The 19,047-nt window shown below is 55.1% G+C and overlaps 1 protein-coding gene across 5 annotated transcripts in view; it reads right to left on the reverse strand.

The window, feature by feature from the left end:
• The window catches only part of ACSBG1 (acyl-CoA synthetase bubblegum family member 1), a 47,852-nt gene that overhangs the window by 6,429 nt on the left and 22,376 nt on the right, over window positions 1-19,047 (reverse strand). For 4 of the 5 annotated variants that reach the window (XM_025438558.3, XM_025438560.3, XM_025438559.3 and 1 more), the window contains 9 exons: window positions 11,413-11,633; window positions 10,885-10,973; window positions 10,480-10,600; window positions 3,674-3,754; window positions 3,439-3,588; window positions 2,969-3,145; window positions 2,112-2,293; window positions 1,092-1,322; window positions 303-520 (listed from right to left, as the gene is read on the reverse strand). In XM_025438558.3, the coding sequence (XP_025294343.1) occupies window positions 303-520; window positions 1,092-1,322; window positions 2,112-2,293; window positions 2,969-3,145; window positions 3,439-3,588; window positions 3,674-3,754; window positions 10,480-10,600; window positions 10,885-10,973; window positions 11,413-11,633 (1,470 nt within the window). The remainder of the gene's footprint in view (window positions 1-302; window positions 521-1,091; window positions 1,323-2,111; window positions 2,294-2,968; window positions 3,146-3,438; window positions 3,589-3,673; window positions 3,755-10,479; window positions 10,601-10,884; window positions 10,974-11,412; window positions 11,634-19,047) is intronic. The other variant, XM_025438561.3, reaches the window with a different exon arrangement.

Here is a 19,047-nt window from a genome sequence, read left to right on the forward strand (position 1 = left end):
GCATGTAAAATTCACACTATGTCCCAGAATCTTCTGGAAAGACCTGCTTTGCTTTTCCAGGGAGTCTGGATCCAAGCTCCACCATTTCCTAGCTGGGTGACCTGACACAAGTCCCTTCACCTCTCTGGGTGTCCTCATCAGGAAGCCAATGTGAGAGTGCCCCCAGGACACAGCAGCGAGGTCCAGGTGCACAGACTTGACTCCTCCGGGCTCAGGACTCCTGGGCACAGATGGCGGAGCGCACCCCCCACTCCCCTGCAATACACACGCCTGCAACTGCCAAGCCGGCCAGTGGCACTCACCTTTGAGGCGCCCAGTGATGTAGAGGAAGCCGTCTGCATCCAGGCGTCCAGTGTCACCCGTGTGTAGCCAGCCCTCGGCGTCAATGGCCTCCCGCGTCTTGTCCTCCATGTTCAGATAACCCATGAAGATTGTGCGGCCCCATAGACAGATCTCCCCGACGCCCTCCGAGTCCTCGTTCACCACTTTCGCCAGGCAGCCGGGCACCACCTTCCCAGAGCTGGGGTTGGTCAGGGGGCTCAGTCAGGCCTCAGCCCAGGGACAGGCCCCAGCTGGGAACTCCAGGTCTGCAACCTCTCACTCTTCCCAATGGCCAGAAGGCGTCCCCTCCCAGCATTTTTGTATTTTAACAGGGACTTAGAGGTAGAGCCAATAAGGTAATGATGGAGGAAGGACGGCACAATCTCAAGCTCTGTGATGGGCCAGCAGGACGGTGAGGGGGCAGGGTAAGGTCACAACAGGTAATCCCTCCATTCTCCCCAGAGCTGACTACCCTGCCTGCCTACCAGAGGATCAGCCCTATCCCCCCAACCTCCTCCTGTCCCCGCTATCCATCCCTGGCCAAGTGAGGCACCCTCCCACATACCCCACCCACAGGACAGAGGGAAATCCCTCCCCCAGAACCTGCTCAAGGCCCCAGGGCTGCAAGGGCCCCATGACACTTGGGTGCAGACCACCTGTGGGAGACAGGCCTCCAGTGGACCCAGCCCAGGATGGACCTGGTGACACCTGAGACCCAAACAGCAGTGGGCACCAAGGATGTCAACAAGGGCATGTGGGCACACACGTACCTATAGAGCCGGTAATTGTAGGGGCTGGACATGAAGTGCGGGCCTGACGTCTCACTGAGGCCATAGCCCGCATACAGGCGGATGTTGAGGCCCAGGAAGAAGTGCTGCGTCTCGGCTGTCATGGGAGCTGCTCCATAGAAGCTCTTCTGACATTTGGCAAAACCAAGTGCCTGGCGGACCTTGGCCAGCACTAGGTAATCTGCCAGTCTGGCTGTGAAGGGCTTCAGGTCACTGGTGGGGGAGAGAGACTGGTCCACAGAGGGACACACATGTGTTCACGTGTACCAGGTGGGCATTGGGCAGGTACACGCTGGCTTGGAGACAGATGTGTGCATGCACCTGTGTGCACTACGTCCTGAGCTTGGAGGTCAGAGTGGGCTGTGAACAGGTGCACAGGCAGCAACATACAATAAAACACAGGGCGGAGATGTGAAGTATGTCTGCACAGACATGCATGTGCAAAGGTGTGTGATCCCACCTGAAGCCCACAGATGAGTCGTTCATGTATAGTCAATTCCCATGACTATGCAAATGAAGCCATATTTGCAGACATGTGTACACACCTCACCAGACATGATACAGTTTCACGGAATCACCAGTAATGGAAAATATTTCTAAATTGGAACCAGCCAGGTCCATGCCACTAACCCTCCCAAACACTATTGTGTGAATCTGGGAAGCCGTCAGAAGGCTGCGGGTCCCTCGGCAGCTGGAAAGACTGAGTGCTCATCTCTGTGGCCCTCAGCTCCAGCCCCCTACAGAGTCAGGAAACCTTCAGGAGCCATTGTCAGAGGAGGTGAATGCTGCCCAGACAGAGAGAGTCAGTCTTCCTGGTCAGAACCCAGGGATGGGGTGACAGTCTCCTGTAGAGTCTGGGAAGAGATCTGAAGCCCGGCCCCCGAGTGGGCTTCTGCACAGGGGTCCCCTGGACCAGCCCAGCCTATCAGATCCTTGGTTGCTTACTGGAGTTATGCCCCAGCCCTGATACCTCCCAGACTCCTGCCCCCTGTCCCTCCATACCTGCCCGGGCAGGTGAGGTTCTGCTCCAAGGTCACTGACATGGCCCAGAGCAGCATCTTGCGCCGGATGAAGCCAGACTGAGCCGTCACCTCCTGGATCCTCTCCATGATCTTCTCCCATACGCGAGGCACCCCCATGTGGGACGTGGGCTCCACCTCCCGCAGTGTGTTCAACAGGCTCCCCTGTCCAGTGCCAGAGAGGAAGGCCTGCTGGCTCAGTGCCAGGAAGCCCCCACACCACAGGCAGCTGCACGTACCTCCCAGGCACCCACCCACACAGGTGCATACACCCACCTGCACACAACCTGTCCCATACTGTCAGCCTCCACTGGGCGGCCATCCCCATTGTTCATGGGCCAGATGCTTCAATGCTCTTCAGTCCCCTCTCAGCCCTGGCGGTGGCCACTCTTTCTTCTCTAACCCAAACGTGACCATCCCGTTCCCCTAAGCAGTGACTAGTTTAGGGATGGACGAGGGACACCATTTGGGCCAGGAGGGGCAGATGGAGGGGGATCTGTGGGGGGGCGTCTGGGAGAGCTCTCCTCACAGTTGAAACAAGTTTCCAAAGAATGGGTGCGGCATAGGAGACTAGGAAGCAGGGCAGGGCCGTGGCCATCTGTGGCCTTGCTCTGAGGACGATGTACCCCTTCATGGCACGTGGACCCTCTCCTTATGGGACACCTCAGCCCCTTCTCAGGTGGTCACGTGGGCTGTGCTAACAGCAATGGGAAGAATTCTGACCGCGAAATGCACCTGCCCGCTCACAAGTGCACACGCCAGCCCTCCACCCCCCATGAGTGTACCCGGGGGTATGCTGCTGCCCACACACTCGGACACCTGCTCTGCAGAGGGACTGACCTTCAGGGCATCAGGCTCGGCAAAGCAGACCTGCGCCCCCCACTGGATGCCTGTCCACAAGTCGTAGATCTGAGCAGCAATGTGGCTGAGGGGCAGGTAGCTGACCACCACCTCCTGCTGGACTTCTGCTGGCTGAATGTCGCCAGCCTGGCTGCCATACCGGGCTGTCCATGTGATCTGGAGGACAGGCAGATGGGCCCTGGCGTGTCCCCAAGCCTGCCCTGGAAGTGCTCACCCCGGGGGCTTGGGCTACTTCTGGAGGGCCTCCTCCCAGCCATCTCTGCAGGGAGTGCCCAGCGCAGACCTCCCTCCCCTCTTCCTCACCACCACTGTATTCGCTCTGGACCACAGACCCAAGGGCTGTCCTATGTCTCCTGCACCCTGAGCAGCAGGGCCAGAGGGCTGCTAGGGCAGGTCCAGTGCACAGGTCCACCCGCAGCTCACACCCACCCATCTGGGATCTGTCCTACATTGTCCTGACTCAGCATCACGCCCTTGGGGCTCCCAGTGGTGCCGGAGGTATAGATCAGTACGCAGCACTGGTTAGGCTGCTGCGTGTTGATGATGGCGTCCAGTGTCTCCTCAAGCAGCTCATCCCCCAGCTCCATTAATTCCTCCATCTGCAGCCAGGAGGGAGGGGCCGGACACCTGATCAGCTGGGCAGCTGGGCAGGCCCCACCTGCCCCCTGGGCCCTCCACCCATACCGTGTACACATTGGCCATCTTCTTTGGAGGAGCTTCTCCATATATCACTACTGCCTTCAGATGTGGCAGATTTTTCCAGACCTGTGTTGGCAGGAAAAGCAATGGGGATTTATTAAGAAAAAGTTACCTGCTGAGAGGAGCCCCATCTCCAGGTGTCAGTCAGCCTGCCAGGCACCGGTCACCGGGTTCCCATGCTCCTACCTCTGACCCAGTGGTACACCTGCCTTCTTCATGCATAGCTATACCTCAAGAGAAAACCAAGCATCCCAAGGCCTGTTATCCCACGTTAGAGACCTTTGTAGGAGAGAAAGGGATGGGGGGGGGGACAGAGAAGGAGGGGAGCAGAGAGGGGAGGGGGACAAAAAGGGGGGAGGGAGAGGGAGGGAGGAGAATAGGATTTGGTTATCTTGCTGAGTGGAGGTCACAGCCCAGAGATCAGGAAAGCCATGATGGCTAGAAGCTGTGGGACCGGACACTAGTGAGGAGAAACTAGGAAGAGAGAGTTCTAGAAATCTCTGGTCATGTCCCTGTGCTCCGGAGTGTTTGCTGCGTACTAGCATGCAGGGTGGAGAGTGAAGCCCAGGGCAGGAGCTCCTGAGGGGCCAGAACCATCCATGTTGGGATGGGGTGCTCAGTGGGACCCAGAAAAGCCAACCTATAGCCCTGGCGTTAAAAGGAGCCTTAGAGCAAAGGGCCTGTAAACCTGCCCAAAAGGTTAAACACAAGTCTCAAAGTAAAGTTCAGAGAGAGAGAAAAACAGGAAAAACATGATCCTGGGAGAAGACCAGAACACCCAACATACATGTAATTGGAGTCCCAGGAAATATTTTTTAAAAATTGAAAAGCAGTCTGAGAAATTTCCAAATTTGATTATAAATCCACCAATTCAAGACTCGCAATGAAGGCGGGCTCAGTCGGTGAAGTGTCTGCCTTTGGCTTGGGTCATGATCTCGGGGTCTTGGGATTGAGTCCCACATTGGGCTCCCTGCTCAGCAGGAGTCTGCTTCTCCCTCTGCCTCTGCCCCTGCTTGTTCTCTCTCTCTCTCTTTCTTTCATAATAAATACATAATTTAAAATTTTTTTATTTTAAATACATAAAATCTTAAAAAAAAACTCACAATGAACTCTAAGCAGGATAAACACAAGTAAAAACCACACTAAGAGACAATATAATCAAATTGCTAAACACCAGTAATAAAAAAAAAAAAATCTTAAAAGCAGCCAGAGAAGAAAAAAGAACCTCTTACGCTATTGGTGGGAATGCAAGCTGGTGCAGCCACTCTGGAAAACAATGTGGAGGTTCCTCAAGAAGTTGAAAATAGTTACCCTACAACCCAGCGATTCCACTACTGGGTATTTACCCCAAAGGACATAAACACAGTGATTCGAAGGGGCACCTGTCCCCCAGTGTTCATAGCAGCAATGTCCACAGCAGCCAAAACTGTGGGAAGAGCCCAGATGTCCACTGACAGATAAATGGATAAAGAAGATGTGGTGTATACACAATGGAATATCACCCAGCCATCAAAAAGAATGAAATCTTGTCATTTGCAACAACAAGGATGGAGCTAGAGAGTATTATGCTGAGTGAAATGAGTCAGAGAAAGAAATTATCATATGATCTCACTCATATGTGGAATTTAAGAAACAAAACAAATGTGCAAAGGGGAAAAAAGAGGCAAACCAAGAATCAGATTCTTTTTAAAAAAGATTTTACTTACTTATTTTAGAGAAAGAGCACGCAAACAAGGAGGGAGAGGGACAAGCATGCTCCATGTAGAGCATCGAGCCTAAGGCGGGACTTGATCCCATGACCCTGAGATCAGACCTAAGGGAAACCAAGAATCAGATGCTTAACTGACTGAGCTCCCCAGGCACCTCCAAGGAAGAAACTTTGAACACAGAGAAGACACTGCTGGTCACCAGGGGGAGCTGGTGGTGGGGGCATGCGGGAACAGGTGATGGGGATAAAGGAGGGCACGTGTCCTAATGAGCACCGGGTGGTGTAAGGAAGTGCTGAATCACTATAGTGTTACACCTGAAACATATTAATATTGCTGAAAACTAAAATTATATCAACTACACTGGAACTAAAATAAAAACTTAAAAAAATCAAAAAAATAAAGTAAATAAAAGCAGCCAGAGAAACAAGCTACCCTAGATACAGGGAGAAGATACAAAGATACAAAGTTTCTTCTCATCAGAAACTATGTAAAGTTGAAGACCTTGGAATGGAATCTTTAAAAGGCTGAGAGAAAGAAAAAGAAAAAGAAATCCTATCAACACAGAATTTTAAACCACATGAAAAGACCTTTCAAAAAAATGAAAATAAACATGTTTTCAGATATGCATTGCAAGAAATGTCGAAGAAAATTCTCAAGGCAGGAAGACCATGGCCAAAGCAAATGTGAGGGAAGGAAAACTGTCAGAAATGGCCAATGCGGGCTGCCTGGGTGGCTCAGCGGTTGAACACCTGCCTATGACCCAGAGCGTGATTCCAGAGTTCTGGGATCGCGTCCCACATCGGGATCCCTGCAGGGAGCCTGCCTATGTCTCAACCTTCTCTCTGTGTCTCTAATGAATAAATAAAATATTTTTAAAAAATGGCCAGCGTGTGGGTAAATATGAAATACATTTTTCCTTCTTTTAAAATGCCTTTGAGGGATCCCTGGGTGGCGCAGCGATTTGGCGCCTGCCTTTGGCCCAGGGCGCGATCCTGGAGACCCGGGATCGAATCCCACGTCGGGCTCCCGGTGCATGGAGCCTGCTTCTCCCTCTGCCTGTGTCTCTGCCTCTCTCTCTCTCTCTCTCTCTCTCTGTGTGACTATCATAAATAAATAAAAATTAAAAAAAAAAGTTTAAAATGCCTTTGAATGATCCTCGACTGTAGAAAACAATGAGTTGTAGGGTTTGTAACCTGGATGGTAGTAGAATGGAGGCAAGGGCGCCAAGGATGGGGAGGAGGAGGGATGTTGGCGGGAGCCCCTGCGTGGAGTAGCAGAACCCCGTCCTGGCGTAGGCAGTGAGAGTTGTGTAATAGCCAAGCAGACCGGGCTGAGTTAAACACGCAGAAGGTAAACCCCAGAGCAACACTAATGCAATAACTAACTAGCCCCTGGAGATAGAATGGAATAATGAAAGACGAAATGTAGATAAGAAACTCAGGCCAAAGGAACTCAGGACAGAGGGGACGCAGGCCAAGGAGAAGATGGGAGATAGAGAAACAGTCGGTTTACAGACAGTGTGGTCGGGTGGGAAGGGCGAGACCCAGCTCTCTGTTGTCCACGAGAAACCTGCTGTCAACACAGGGACACAGGTGGGTTACATGGGACTCAGGGCAGGCATCAAGCAGGAGACGTCTGCGGTTTATCAATTTAAGACACAGTAGCTCCTTTTCAGGAACGTTTCTTACTGATAAAGGTGCTGTTGCACCAAGAGGACAGATGAGCCTAAAGACATGTACATCACAGCACTTCAAAGTATATGAAGCAAAACCCAATAGAATGGAAAGGGGAAATGGGCAAACCCACAGTAATACCTGCAGATTCCACACTCCCTCTCTGAGTCTTTCATGGAAAAGTAGACAGAAAATCAATAAGGACAGACAATTTAAAACTTATGGACACCATCAACCATGCTGACATCATTAACTTTCATAGGGCGTTGTACCCAACAATTGCAGAATGCACCTTCTTTCAAATTGGCCCCGAACATTCGTCAAAACAGACCACACTGCGCCTGGCGCAATGCCAACAGGGCACTCCAGAGAGCACAGAGCCCCAGATAGTGAGAGAAAATTCTTCCTCTGGAGGAGAGTCCCAGCCGATGACTTAGAAAACCAACATTTTGCCACCACTCATGAAATAATTAATTCAGGCAAAGACCATCAGGGCTCGAAGGTTAATGGGAAATGCCACAGTGGACGACAAGCAGTGCCCCCTCCCCAAATGCGCTGATGCTCAGCTGCCCGCGGGGTACGGGGCGGGGGGGGGGGGGGGGGGGAAGCAGGCGTCTGAAATGCATGAAGCCTTTCCATCTTACAGCAATGACAGAAGTTAGCGGTTGAGTTGAGCAGCAGGGAGAATGTGGGACACTGCTCAGGACAGCCGACCTAGTTCCACAGCCTGTCAATGGCAAAGACTCCTACATGGTCAGAAGCACCCATGGGCGTGTTCAAGGCAGGGTGCTGGCCCCACGCCCAGTGTCCCCTGCAGGAGTTCCAGGTGGGGCATGCAAGGCTGCTGGTGTCCACACGGAAGCAAGGTGGGGCTTTGCTTTGAATTAAAAGACCCTTGGAGACTCTGCAGCAGCAGCCCGTGCCCTGGGGCAAGTATTTCCTAACTCAAGTCTCTTCAGTTGCAAATGGTCAGGGGGACGGCATCAAGGGTCCCTGGTGAGACCCAGAGCCAGAGCCCAAGCCCAGAGCCCGAGCTGGGCAGGATCTGCTGGGAGGCATGTAAAACTCCCCTGCCCTCCCTGCCTGGGATCCTGGGGAGCCCATGTGGAGAGTGAAGAGAAGGACCCCTGCCTGCCTGGCTCTCAGGGAAACCAGGAAGATTGAGGCCCAGAGAAGTTGGCTTGGGGGACCTGGTCAGCTCTTGGCTGCACATGGGGCTAGTGACTCCTTTGCTTCAGAGCCCTCTGGGGCCTGCAAAGCCCCCGAACCAAGGGACATCAGAGCCCACGAGTCCCAGGGCACCCGGGCAGGCCAGTGACAGGATGCCCCTGATGGTTATCACTCTCTAAACTCTTGCACCCTTTTCTATCTCGTGAATGGCCTGAGTGCTTGGGGTGTGGGTGTGGGTGTGAGCAGGGGTGCCAAGGTCAGCTCAAGTTCACCTCTACCTCTCACAGCAACTCACTATGGCCCCGATAATTCGCACCCCCTCCACTCCCTGATCTCAGGCATGTATATGACCCAGACAGGATGGAGACATCCGAATGAGATCCTGAAAACACGTCAGAGGTTCCCACGGGGGCAAGGCAGTCCCCTTCCTACAACGGTGAGCCAACTGGACGGATCTTAGTTGTAACACAAAAGCAGGTCCAAAGTGCCCATTAAAAAGAGGGTTTTCGAAAGAATCCAAAAGGGCAGGGACAAGGGAGCACTCCTGGGGACTCCTGCCAGCCATTGGAGGGGCCTGGAGGCTGCAGGCAGGACAGGCCCGCTGGGCCCTCATCTGAAACCAACCAAGCAGGGCAGCAGCAGAGTGTTCACCCAGGCACAGGCCCAGGAGACCCACTTGTTTCCCCACTGAGATGCTGGTGGGGTGCGAGGCTCCCTCTGCACCCTCCTCCCCAGCGACTGTGGCTCGGGACCATGTGATGAATTCCCTTCTGGTCCCAACGCAGCCCCTGGGTCCCCGTGCTGTCCTCACCAGCTCCCTTGATTGGCTCTCCCGGTTCCCTTATAAAACCTAGCGTCCTTCCCCTGCTGCCACCTTTACCAGGGACAGAACGTGGAGCAAGCCGTGCATCACCTCTCTGGCACTGTTTCCTTGTCTGTAGGATGGTGTTGCAAGACAGTTTCTTGGGGCCTCTGAGATGTAGGCTGGTGCTCAGCACCTGAGCTCTGTTATCACCATGGAGCTCTGGGGCCTCCTCCCTGAGACCCCTCGGCCCCTCAGGGCTGAGATGTACATGGGGTAGATGAGATGCCTTTCTAAACCTCCAGGTTATGAAAGCCCCCTAAGTCCTAAAAACAATCCCTTTCTTTCTTCCCATGAAAGTCAAGACTTAAGCAATATAATAATTGAAAAGCACATATAGGATACTGCTATGGTTTAAAAAAAAAGGGGGGGGGGTGGGGGCAGCCCAGGTGGCTCAGCCGTTTAGCGCCACCTTCAGCCCAGGGCGTGATCCTGGAGACCCAGGATGGAGTCCCATGTAGGGCCCCCTGCATGGAGCCTGCTTCTCCCTCTGCCTGTGTCTCTGCCTCTCTCTCAGTCTCTGTGTCTCTCATGAATAAATAAATAAAATTAAAAAAAAAAAGAAAAAGGATACTGCTATAGATTGAATCGTGGCCAAGTCTCCGGCTTGGGCCCCTCTGGGGATCCAGATCCCACAGTCCTGATATCAGGGGCAGGTCAGGAGCCGGGGCCCTGATGACATCTCCAAACCAGAGCCAAGCCACCACGTCGATCCCAGAGGCCTCTGGGATGTAAGGAGCCCTTGAGATCTGGCAGGCGGCCAGTGCAGCTGGGCCAGCTCAGGGGTGTCCCTAGGCCACCACACCCTGGCCGTGGTTCATGTGGGATATAGACAATCAGAGGTGGATGTTAAGTAAATCCCACCCTGCAGTGGAGATCTAGCTGGCTCAAGGGGTGCTTTCAAGTTCTTGCTATGCCCCCGCTGTCCTTAGAAGACTTTATAAAACTTGTACCCCCTGCCCCATGGCAGCCCCCCACCCCTGACTCTGCACTAAAAGTCAGGTTCTAGTGCTCAGGCTGTCCCAGCCCTGGGCCACCCTCCAGGCACCAATCCTTCTGCCAGCAGAGGACCCAGTGCCCACGGGAAGACCCTGCCCAGAGGGAGAGCCACGGGAGGCAGTGGACCTGCAGGTGGCCCTAGCCCAAGGCCCTGCCACCCCCTCCTGGGTTCCCCAATCTTCAGTGTCCCCACCCAGCCAGGGGGTAAGCACCCTCTGCCCTGCCTTGTTCTATGTGTATCTATATTTCATGGGGTTGCTGTTGAGCATGAGGAGGACCCCAGGAGGGAGGGTGGAAAAGTCATCTGTGAGCTGGACGACCGCACGGACACCTGGCCTCTGGCCCCCACATCCGCCTCCGCCTCCCCCTCCCGCAAACCTTCAGGATCTTCTCCAGCTGCTTCTGTGTGTCAACCACAATGATGTTGGCACGGCTGTCGTGGGCAATGTACTGGCAGGCCTCAGAGGAGCTGGTGGTGTAGATGCCAGTGACAATGCCGCTGCAGGAGACCCAGGAAAAGTTTGTGTCTGAGCTGGAGCAGAAGGCCACTCCCTCAGCCCAGCCTCTGCCCCAGAGAGCTGCCACACCCGGATGGGCAGGGCTCCCAGACCAACTCAGCACCGCTGTTCCAGCAGCGGGGGCCGAGGGGTACCCAGAGGGCACCTGGGAGGAGATGGGGTCTGTGGAGGGCACAGGGGCCTCTGAAAAGAGGAAACAGCTCTCTTCCCACTCTCTGCCCGCCCCTGACCCACCAGACACTCTGCTTCTCCCCCAGCCACTCACCCTGCAAATACTGTGCCCACCGCCGAGAAGAACCACTCTGGGGAGTTGAAGCCGAGAATGGCCACGCTGTGGGCCTGCTCCAGGCCGAGCTCCAGGACCAAGGCAGACAGGTCAGGTCAGCAGGCATGGAAGGGGGCCTCTTGCTCCCAGCAAGGCCCCTTCCAGACCACAGGGACCACCCGCCCTGGCTGAACCCAGTGGGAGATGCCCTGGGCCCTCGCTGCCCCTCCAGGGGCCTTCCAGGGAGTGGGGGCCTCCACCCAGCACACCTGGCAGCCCAACCCACCTGGCACATGTGAGCACAAGGGAAAAACAAGTGTGGAGTGGCTGACAGGCGTGGGGAGGGCTCCTAAAGCATCAGAGCCCTGGTCCAGGGCCCAGCACACACCCATGGCCCCAGAGAGGGTAGTGGTTTTGCAGTTGTTTGTCCTAAAGGCTTGCCAGGTGGGGGTCAGGGGGAGGTTGTCGAGGGCCCAGAGCTGGAAGGCAGGGCTGGGGAAGGGAAGGGCTACATCTCCAGGGCCTCACCTTGAGGAAGCCCTTGGCAGTTCTCCGGGCCAGCAGATAGTACTGAGAATAGGAGATGTGTTCCCACGTGCCCTGACGCTTGAAGCCCAGAGCACTCAGGTCCCCGTACTTGTCCAAGGCCTCATAGAACATCCGGTGCACAGTGTAGGGGGGCTGCGGGCAGGCCGGGTGCAAGCGTGGGCGCACACGGCCATCGGCCCGGGTGGTCCACAACGTCTCCTCTGTGGGGGAGGGGAAACCATAGCTGGGACCAGGCTGGCCTAGGGTCATCCCTCCGGGCCCTGGTCCTCCTGTGGGCAGAGCTCCCCAGCCTCTGGCCCCAGCCATGCTTTGGGTCCTGGGCCATGGGTGCTGGTGGACAAGCAAGGGACTGGGGTAGGTGGGAGGCTGCCTGGAGGAGGCAGTCTGATCTGCAGCCCTGAAGCCGGGCAAGGGTTCAGGATGTCACGAGGAGGTGGAAGCCATAGAGACATCGGGGGCCTGGACCTTTTCCTGTCTTCATGGCACCGGGCCTGGCTCCCGGAGGCCAGGTGGTCAGCAGAAGCTGGGCCTCCTCTGAAGAGCAGGGCACCAGACCTCAAGGGTTTCCTTCCTTCCTCTGCTTCCTGAGAACTGGAGACCCAGCTGGACAGAGGGTCAAAGCCGCAGAAACAGCAGCCTTCCCAAGGGGGTGCCTGGGCACAGATGGCTGGGACTAGCCTGAAATATTTCCCAGCCACAGGGACAGCCTTCCCTCGTGCCCACCAGGTGCCCCACCCCCAAACCCCCATCCTTGGGATCCAGCCAGCAACACAGGGGCTGGCGCCTCATCTTGCAGACGGGGCAGCGGCAGCTCAGAGAGGCCCAGTCATTTTCCCGAGGCCACAGAGCAGCCTGGTGTGCCCAATGTCACTGCTCACGGGTGGGCCACCATCCAGCCTGCCAACTGCATGTAGTAGGTGGGATCAGATTTGGGTTCAGCACGTGAGACTTTGGGTCTATTTTCAAGGAGGAAAGGCAAGGATTCAATCATCAGGGATGATAAGAGGATCAAGGGAAATGGTGTATATGAAGAACCCCGGCACCTCATCGGTGCTCGATAAATGCACACTAATGCTTTTCCAAGTTCTCCAAATTCTGAGGAGGCTTGGATGTGTAGTCTAGATGCTTCTGTCCATGGGGCCTCCTTTCCCCAGGCCAGCACCGTCATTCTCAGCAGATGATCTGCGGGGGAAGGAGGGCAGCTCTGCCACCTACTGGCCGGACGGTGTGCGTGGTCCCAGTGGGCACATGTCCTTTTCAGGCGACAGGACCTCTGAACCTCAGACATTTGGCTTGCGTGTGGACTGTGAGGTTGTGACAGAAAGAGGTGCAGACCCCAGGCTAGGGCAGGACAGCTGGTTCCTCCTTCTGAGGAGGCCACTGAATCTGCTACACAAAGATGTGCATAAGTGCTACTTATGACAATCAAAATGAGGAAACTACCAAACACCTGTCAGCTGCTGAGCAAAAGTCAAATGTGGCTCTCCACACCTGAGAATACAGGTCCGCTCTGCAAAGGCACCCGGGACTGGTCTGGACCCAACGCACCTGAGCCTCAGAAGCCTGTTCAGTGAAAGCAGCCAGAAGGAAATGACAGCCTATTGAAGGGAACTGTTCAGAAAAGGCAGACAGGAGACATGGTAGGGTAGTGGTTGCCTGCTGGCAACAGGGAGTCACCCCAGACGGGCACTAAAGATATTTTTGGGGTGATGGAAATGTTCTAAACTTAGATCACAGTGAAACTGGTGCAACTATAAAAATTTGCTACAAATAATTGAAAAGAATAATTTTTTTTCAGTGAAAACTCATTATTTTAAAATGGTAAATTTGATGCCGTACAATTATACCCCAATAAAGCAGTTCTAATACCTGGGCAGCTGTTCCCTTCCTGGCCCCTAAACCAGAAAAGGTGGATCCTCCCCACAGGTGCTCCTCCCTGAGGGTACTCTTCCTCCCTGAAGGTGCTCCTCCCCATGGCTCCTCTTCCCCATGGCTCTTCCTCCCCATGGCCACTCCTCCTGATGGCTCCTCCTCTCCTGCCAGTGCTCTGCTGCATTTACCCATTGTCCCCTGATTGCCAAGATCAGAGACAAGTTTTATAATCTGTTGCTACATCTTCCCTCAGCCAGAAGTTTTAACTTTATTATTTTTTTTCAAAAGTTTTAACTTTAACACATAATCTTTTTTAAAATCACAAAACAATATGTACTTGTCAGAAATAGGACACAGTTTAGAAATGTGTGATATAAAACCTCATGGGCTGTCCTGAACTCTACGCCTCTAGGGAGCCTTGCTGATGTTGGGCGTGTGTGCACCGTACTCATACAAACACGCACAAGGAAGTTAGACTTTCTCTTGTCACTGGGGCCGCTTTCATTTTCTATCCAAAGGACAAAAAGGACCCTGTTACTCTTGTGTTATTTATTTATTTTTTTAAGATTTATTTATTTACTTTAGAAATTGAGAGTGAGTGGGAAGGAGAAGGGGAGGGAGAAGCCCACTTGATCTCAGAACCCCGGGATCATGAAATGAGCTGAAACCAGGAGTCAGACACTTAACCTAATGAGCCACCAGGCACCCTGGGCCTTGTTACTATTGTATTAGTCAAGTGTAATAAACCCCAAATGCCCAAAGGAGTCAGGTGGCTCAGGTGTCAGCATCACAATAAATAATGTGTAATGATGGGCGCCTGGATGGCTCTGTCAGTGAAGCATCTGCCTTCGACTCAGGTCAGGACCTCAGCGTCCTGGGTGGGGAGTCTGCTTCTCTCTCTCCTCTGCCCCTCCTGCCCCCAGCTCATGTGCTCTCTCTCTCTCAAATAAATAAATAAAATCTTTAAAAAAATAATGTGTAAAGATAAGAAGGGCAGGAATGAAGCGATCCAGGGTTTGCATAGGAAACAGGCCACAGTCTGCCTTCCCACAAAGACACAGGGTCCTTCTCACCATCCTGGAAACACACGGCTCTGGCGCTCCTGTTTCTGTTCTTGATAAAGAACAACATTCAGGAAGGACAACTACAGTCCATGGGGACAGTAACTGTGTCAGGGAGGCCACAGGGCGTGGTGGGGATGGTGGGCACAGGGCGGTCACCTTGGCTCTGGCAGCTGGGGCCAGCAGGAGGACATCTGGGTGTCTGTGTGCAATCCCGGCATTTTTAACTGTTGGCTCACACTTTTAAAAAACATCATGCCGACCAAATCAAACGTAGCTATCAAAAATGACCTGTCCTTGGTTCTGTGACCCCAGCAGATCTCTGGGGGCACACGGGTGGGTGCAGCACCCGCCGCAGCCCCTTCCCCAGCTGCATGCACTCAGATGGCTCCCAGCTTCCTGCCCTTGATCCAGGCTTTCCAAAGGACAGATCTCCAGAAGGGGGTTCATTGAATCTGAAGAAAAAAGCCTTTAAACTTTAATGGACATTTTAGACAGAGCTGCTCCCCTCCTAGGGCATGGCCCTGCCTGTCCCCAAGTCAGCTCTTGCCCTATGGTGACCCCATCAGAGGAGGACAGAGGGGATGTAAAGAAAAGGGATGGTGGTGGGTCTTCGAGCCTGGCTGCTCCGCCCAGGGATGAGGCCGGCCTGGAGGACAGGCACCTGGCTGCGGGTGATGAGAGGCCCAGGTCTCCAGAGGCCCAGTGACTCTGCTGCACACGGAGGACCGCAGTGGCCGTGGTGCGTTGTGTGCCTGCCCACCTCGTGACAGGTGGGGTGCCCATATCCTACTCCCAGCCTCTGCCGCAGCTGGAAGCTCTTGAAAGCAGGTGTGACTGGAGTGCAGACGCCCAGCCCAGAGCGGAGGTCAGGGGGCTTTGGGGAAGAAGGTACTACCTTCTGTCCCGTCTTGGTCCCCGGAGGCTGGGCTGACCGACCATGGGTCTAAGGGACACAGGCCTCGCTGCTCTTCCCTCCCGCTGCCCTCCGGCATGGCCTGACAGTGATGCAGGTCACCCCTGTCCCCAGCGCTGAGAGAGGCCGGCCCCCAGCAAGTGTCTGCCCGACACAGCCTCGTGAACCCCTGTGCTACACACCTGGCAGCCCGGCTCAGTGTCCTCTACTCCTGCCTGCCGCAGCTCGGGGCCTTAGGGCCTGAACGAGGGGAAAATGACGCTCCAAGCCTGGGGGCCTCACGCTGCCCTTTGTCATCACACGGCCCTGTAGGGCCCCTTGGCCATTGGCTCATGCTGCTCCCTCTCCCAACCTCAGCTCTGTCTGAAAAGAAACCCTGGATGATGAGTTGGAAGCCCCACTTTTAGCTATTAGCAAGGTGGGCAGAGCAGTTGGAAAGGCTGAGCCTTGGAGCCGGGCTTGCGCTGCAATCACAGGAGCGGGAGCCCCACGCCCCGGCCCAGGCCCATGGGGTCACCTCGTGGGGCTCTGTGCCTGGGAGCCTCTGTCTTGTGGGTCTGAATGCGACTTGCAGAGGCTGTGACGGGGAGCCTGGAGAGGCAGGCAGAGGGCTGAGTGTGTGGGAGGGCTGAGTGTGTGTGAGCACGGTGCCAGCAGAGCAGAGAGCCACGGGGCCTCTTCCTTCCCATTCCCCTGGCTGCTCCCGAGCTTCTTTTCCTCCCTATGTTCATGACGACCTCCCAGACTGAGCCATCTGGACACACCAGCCCACCTGCCTCCTGACCTGGGTCTCTCCCAACCTGCTGTCTCCAGGCCAGCAGACCACATTGTCCGGTGGCCGGAGTGCCAGGCAAAGTGGGACTGTGGGTTGGATGACTTTCCTGGGGGCAATCAGCCAATATATACCAAAGGGCTTCAAAAAGGAGTGACCTGTGAGCCACAGCCACCACACTTGCAGGGAGTGCCCAGGGGAACGGATTGGAGATGCAGAGGCCCACTTCTCTGTGGCTCTGTCTCCCTGAGCAAGGTCACTGAAATCGACCCAGTGTCCCCAGCAGCAAAGCCATGGCATGGGTTCCAGGTAGTCATTAAAATAAAGCATTTAAAGAATTTAATGACAAGGAAATCCCGCAGAACGACATCCGGTGGAAAGTGGTATGAACGCACAGGCAAAGCAGAAACTATGGGCCTCCTGCATCCCTGGGGGGAGCTGGCCCACCGGGCACTCCAGAAACCTCTCTTCCTTCTCTGGGAATAGACCTGAGCCCGTGCAGGCGCTGCCCTTGTGGCAAACGTTCACCAATAGAATAAGTACAACTATGGATGTGGCTGAGATATTAGCTGGGGGTGTGGGGGGCGTCCTTGAGAAACAGTGGGAACTCCACAAGCAGCCCATCAGCAGTGAGGAATCTGTGTCCAGAGGGGCAGAGATGTGTCCCAAGGTCACAGCAGGTCAGGAGCACAGGTGGGACCATCCTCGGTCAGTCCTGCTCGCTGGATGGGGTGTTGGTGTGGGGGTCCATGGTCCATTCCTTTGGGGATGGCATTGGGGGAAGGAGAGCATGGTGCCCAAGTCCCCTGACAGTCTGCTGGACCCAAGGGGTGGGGTTACCGTGATCTGGGGGTGTCCTCAGCCTGCTGCTCAAGGCCAGCTCCTGGGGCCCCAGCAGACTAAGCAATCAGGATGGGCTACCCGACCTTTTGCCCTTTCTTTTCTGTTTATTAGTTTTTATTTTAAGTCGGCTCCACGCCCAACACAGGGCTCGAACTCATGGCCCTGAGATCAAGCTCACGTGCTCCACCGGCAGAGCTGGCCCAAAACCCCGAGTGGCCAGCCTTCTAGAATTGTCCCCATCCCCCCACCTTGAAGTTCAACTGGGACACAGGTCTGCTGAACCCAACTAAGCTCATGGCTACAGTACCAGCCAAGAACACAGGACCCAGTCAGGGTCATGTACTCGGGGTCCCAGCTGGACTCCAGCAAGCATTTGAGCCCAGAGCACCCAGCTAGCAGACAGTGTGCAGCCATCCCCCACAGCACACTCGAGAGGACGGTGCTGAGGGCCCAGCCTGCACTTCCCCCTCCCGGCCTTGTCCCTCCTTCTCTGGCTCACATGGCTACTGGTCCTGGCCTGACCCTGGCTTGTGTCGTATCAATCCCCCATTATACTGGGGTGGCGGGCGGGCAGGGAGCCCTTGTCCATGGGTCTCTGGACTCAGGCATGTGAATACAGAGGAAATCACTCAGTTGGCTGGGAAAGGGAAGGGGTGGAGGGGAGGTGAGCCCAGGGGTGTGGGAATGGCCTAGAACCAACCTGTTGTACAACTGGTGGGTTACAGAGGCCCAGTCAAGGTCAAAGTGGCTCTCAGGCTGTGGACAGATCTGCCTGGAGACCCGGAAGGCCCTGCTGCAGGGGTCAGCCAGGGACAGGGCCGGGGCACTTGCTCTGCACGCAGTGACCCTTTGCTGCGGCCCTTGGACACAGCTCAGCCCCATTCCTGGGGATATTTAAGAGAAAGAGGCCATGGTAGCCTCAGAACATGGCTTGAGATAAGGCCAAGGCCTGCCTAGGACAGGACAGTCTGTGTAGACTTTGTACAGAATGTACCAGATTGTGAATTTGGCTCCGCTGTGCCTGAAGTGGGAGAGACCCCTCCACCTGCTGGCCACTCCCTAGCCTTCTGGCTCGAGGATCAGGAGCTCTGGGTTGTGGCCACTCAGCAGAGAAAGCCTGGGCAAACCCATGTGCTCCCTGGGTTCAGTTTCCCCATCTGAGTAACAATTGGTCTTTGTGGGCTCCCCAGGGTCCCTGTTTTGGGTTTTGGGTTCTACCCCCAGGGCCCCACCTGTCCAGGCATGGGGGAGCTGAGAGCGGCTTTACCTGCCTGTGCTGGGCCTGAGCCAGTTTCCCTGCCCCAGAGACCTCTTGGCCTCACAGCCCTGCTTCCCTCTGCCGGCACCTCCTCTGGGGGCACCACTGGGGCTGGGGCTGGACCCCAGGTGACCAAGGCAGTTGTCTTGTCATTTTGGGGCATGAGCTAGCCTCCTAGCCCCACCCTGTATACAGACCCTGTGGCCCCTGGGGATAGATGGGAGTGACTTTGAGCCTGGCGTCCCCTCATGACCTGGGGCAGCATCTTTACTCGCCCGTGGATCCTGTGCCCAGGCTTTAATAAACCCCCATTCTGCACCAAAGACATCTCAGGAATCTTTTCTTGGCCATGGGCGCCAGACCCACCAACCTCACCTGTGTTCTAGAACCACATCAGACATGGGCAACTCTGCACAAAGCATCTAACACACTCCCAATGCGATGGAACTGGACACTTGGCTAAGACACTTGGAGTAGGAAAGTTTTTATAAGGATCCCCACTGGTTTGGGCTGGTGAGGCCGGGTTACCCTCAGTTCCCATTTCTCAGGCAAGGAGTTACCTACACAAATGTCCCTGTTCTCTGCGAAGCCTTCTCTGACCTCCCCACCCCCACCCAGGGCTGAAGTAACAGTGGTTCTGTGAACCCCACTGTCCCCACCTGCTCCCCACCTCAGGTTGAGAGCTCTCCTTCCAGCCCAACAGAGGCCTTGCCCTTGAAGCATGAGGGAGGGTGGGGGTGAGGAGCACAGGGAGGCCCCGTGCTTCCCTTGACTCAGCCTAGGGCCTCACGGGGCTAGAAACCCTGGCCTCAGAGCTCTCTAGTTGATGTGGGGTCTCCCAGCAGGAGTGGGTGTGGGGAGGAGCCCCATTCCCAGCAGCTGGTCCCCCTAG

The sequence above is a fragment of the Canis lupus genome, chromosome 3 (assembly GCF_003254725.2).
Source record: "Canis lupus dingo isolate Sandy chromosome 3, ASM325472v2, whole genome shotgun sequence".
Classification (NCBI taxonomy): domain Eukaryota; kingdom Metazoa; phylum Chordata; class Mammalia; order Carnivora; family Canidae; genus Canis; species Canis lupus.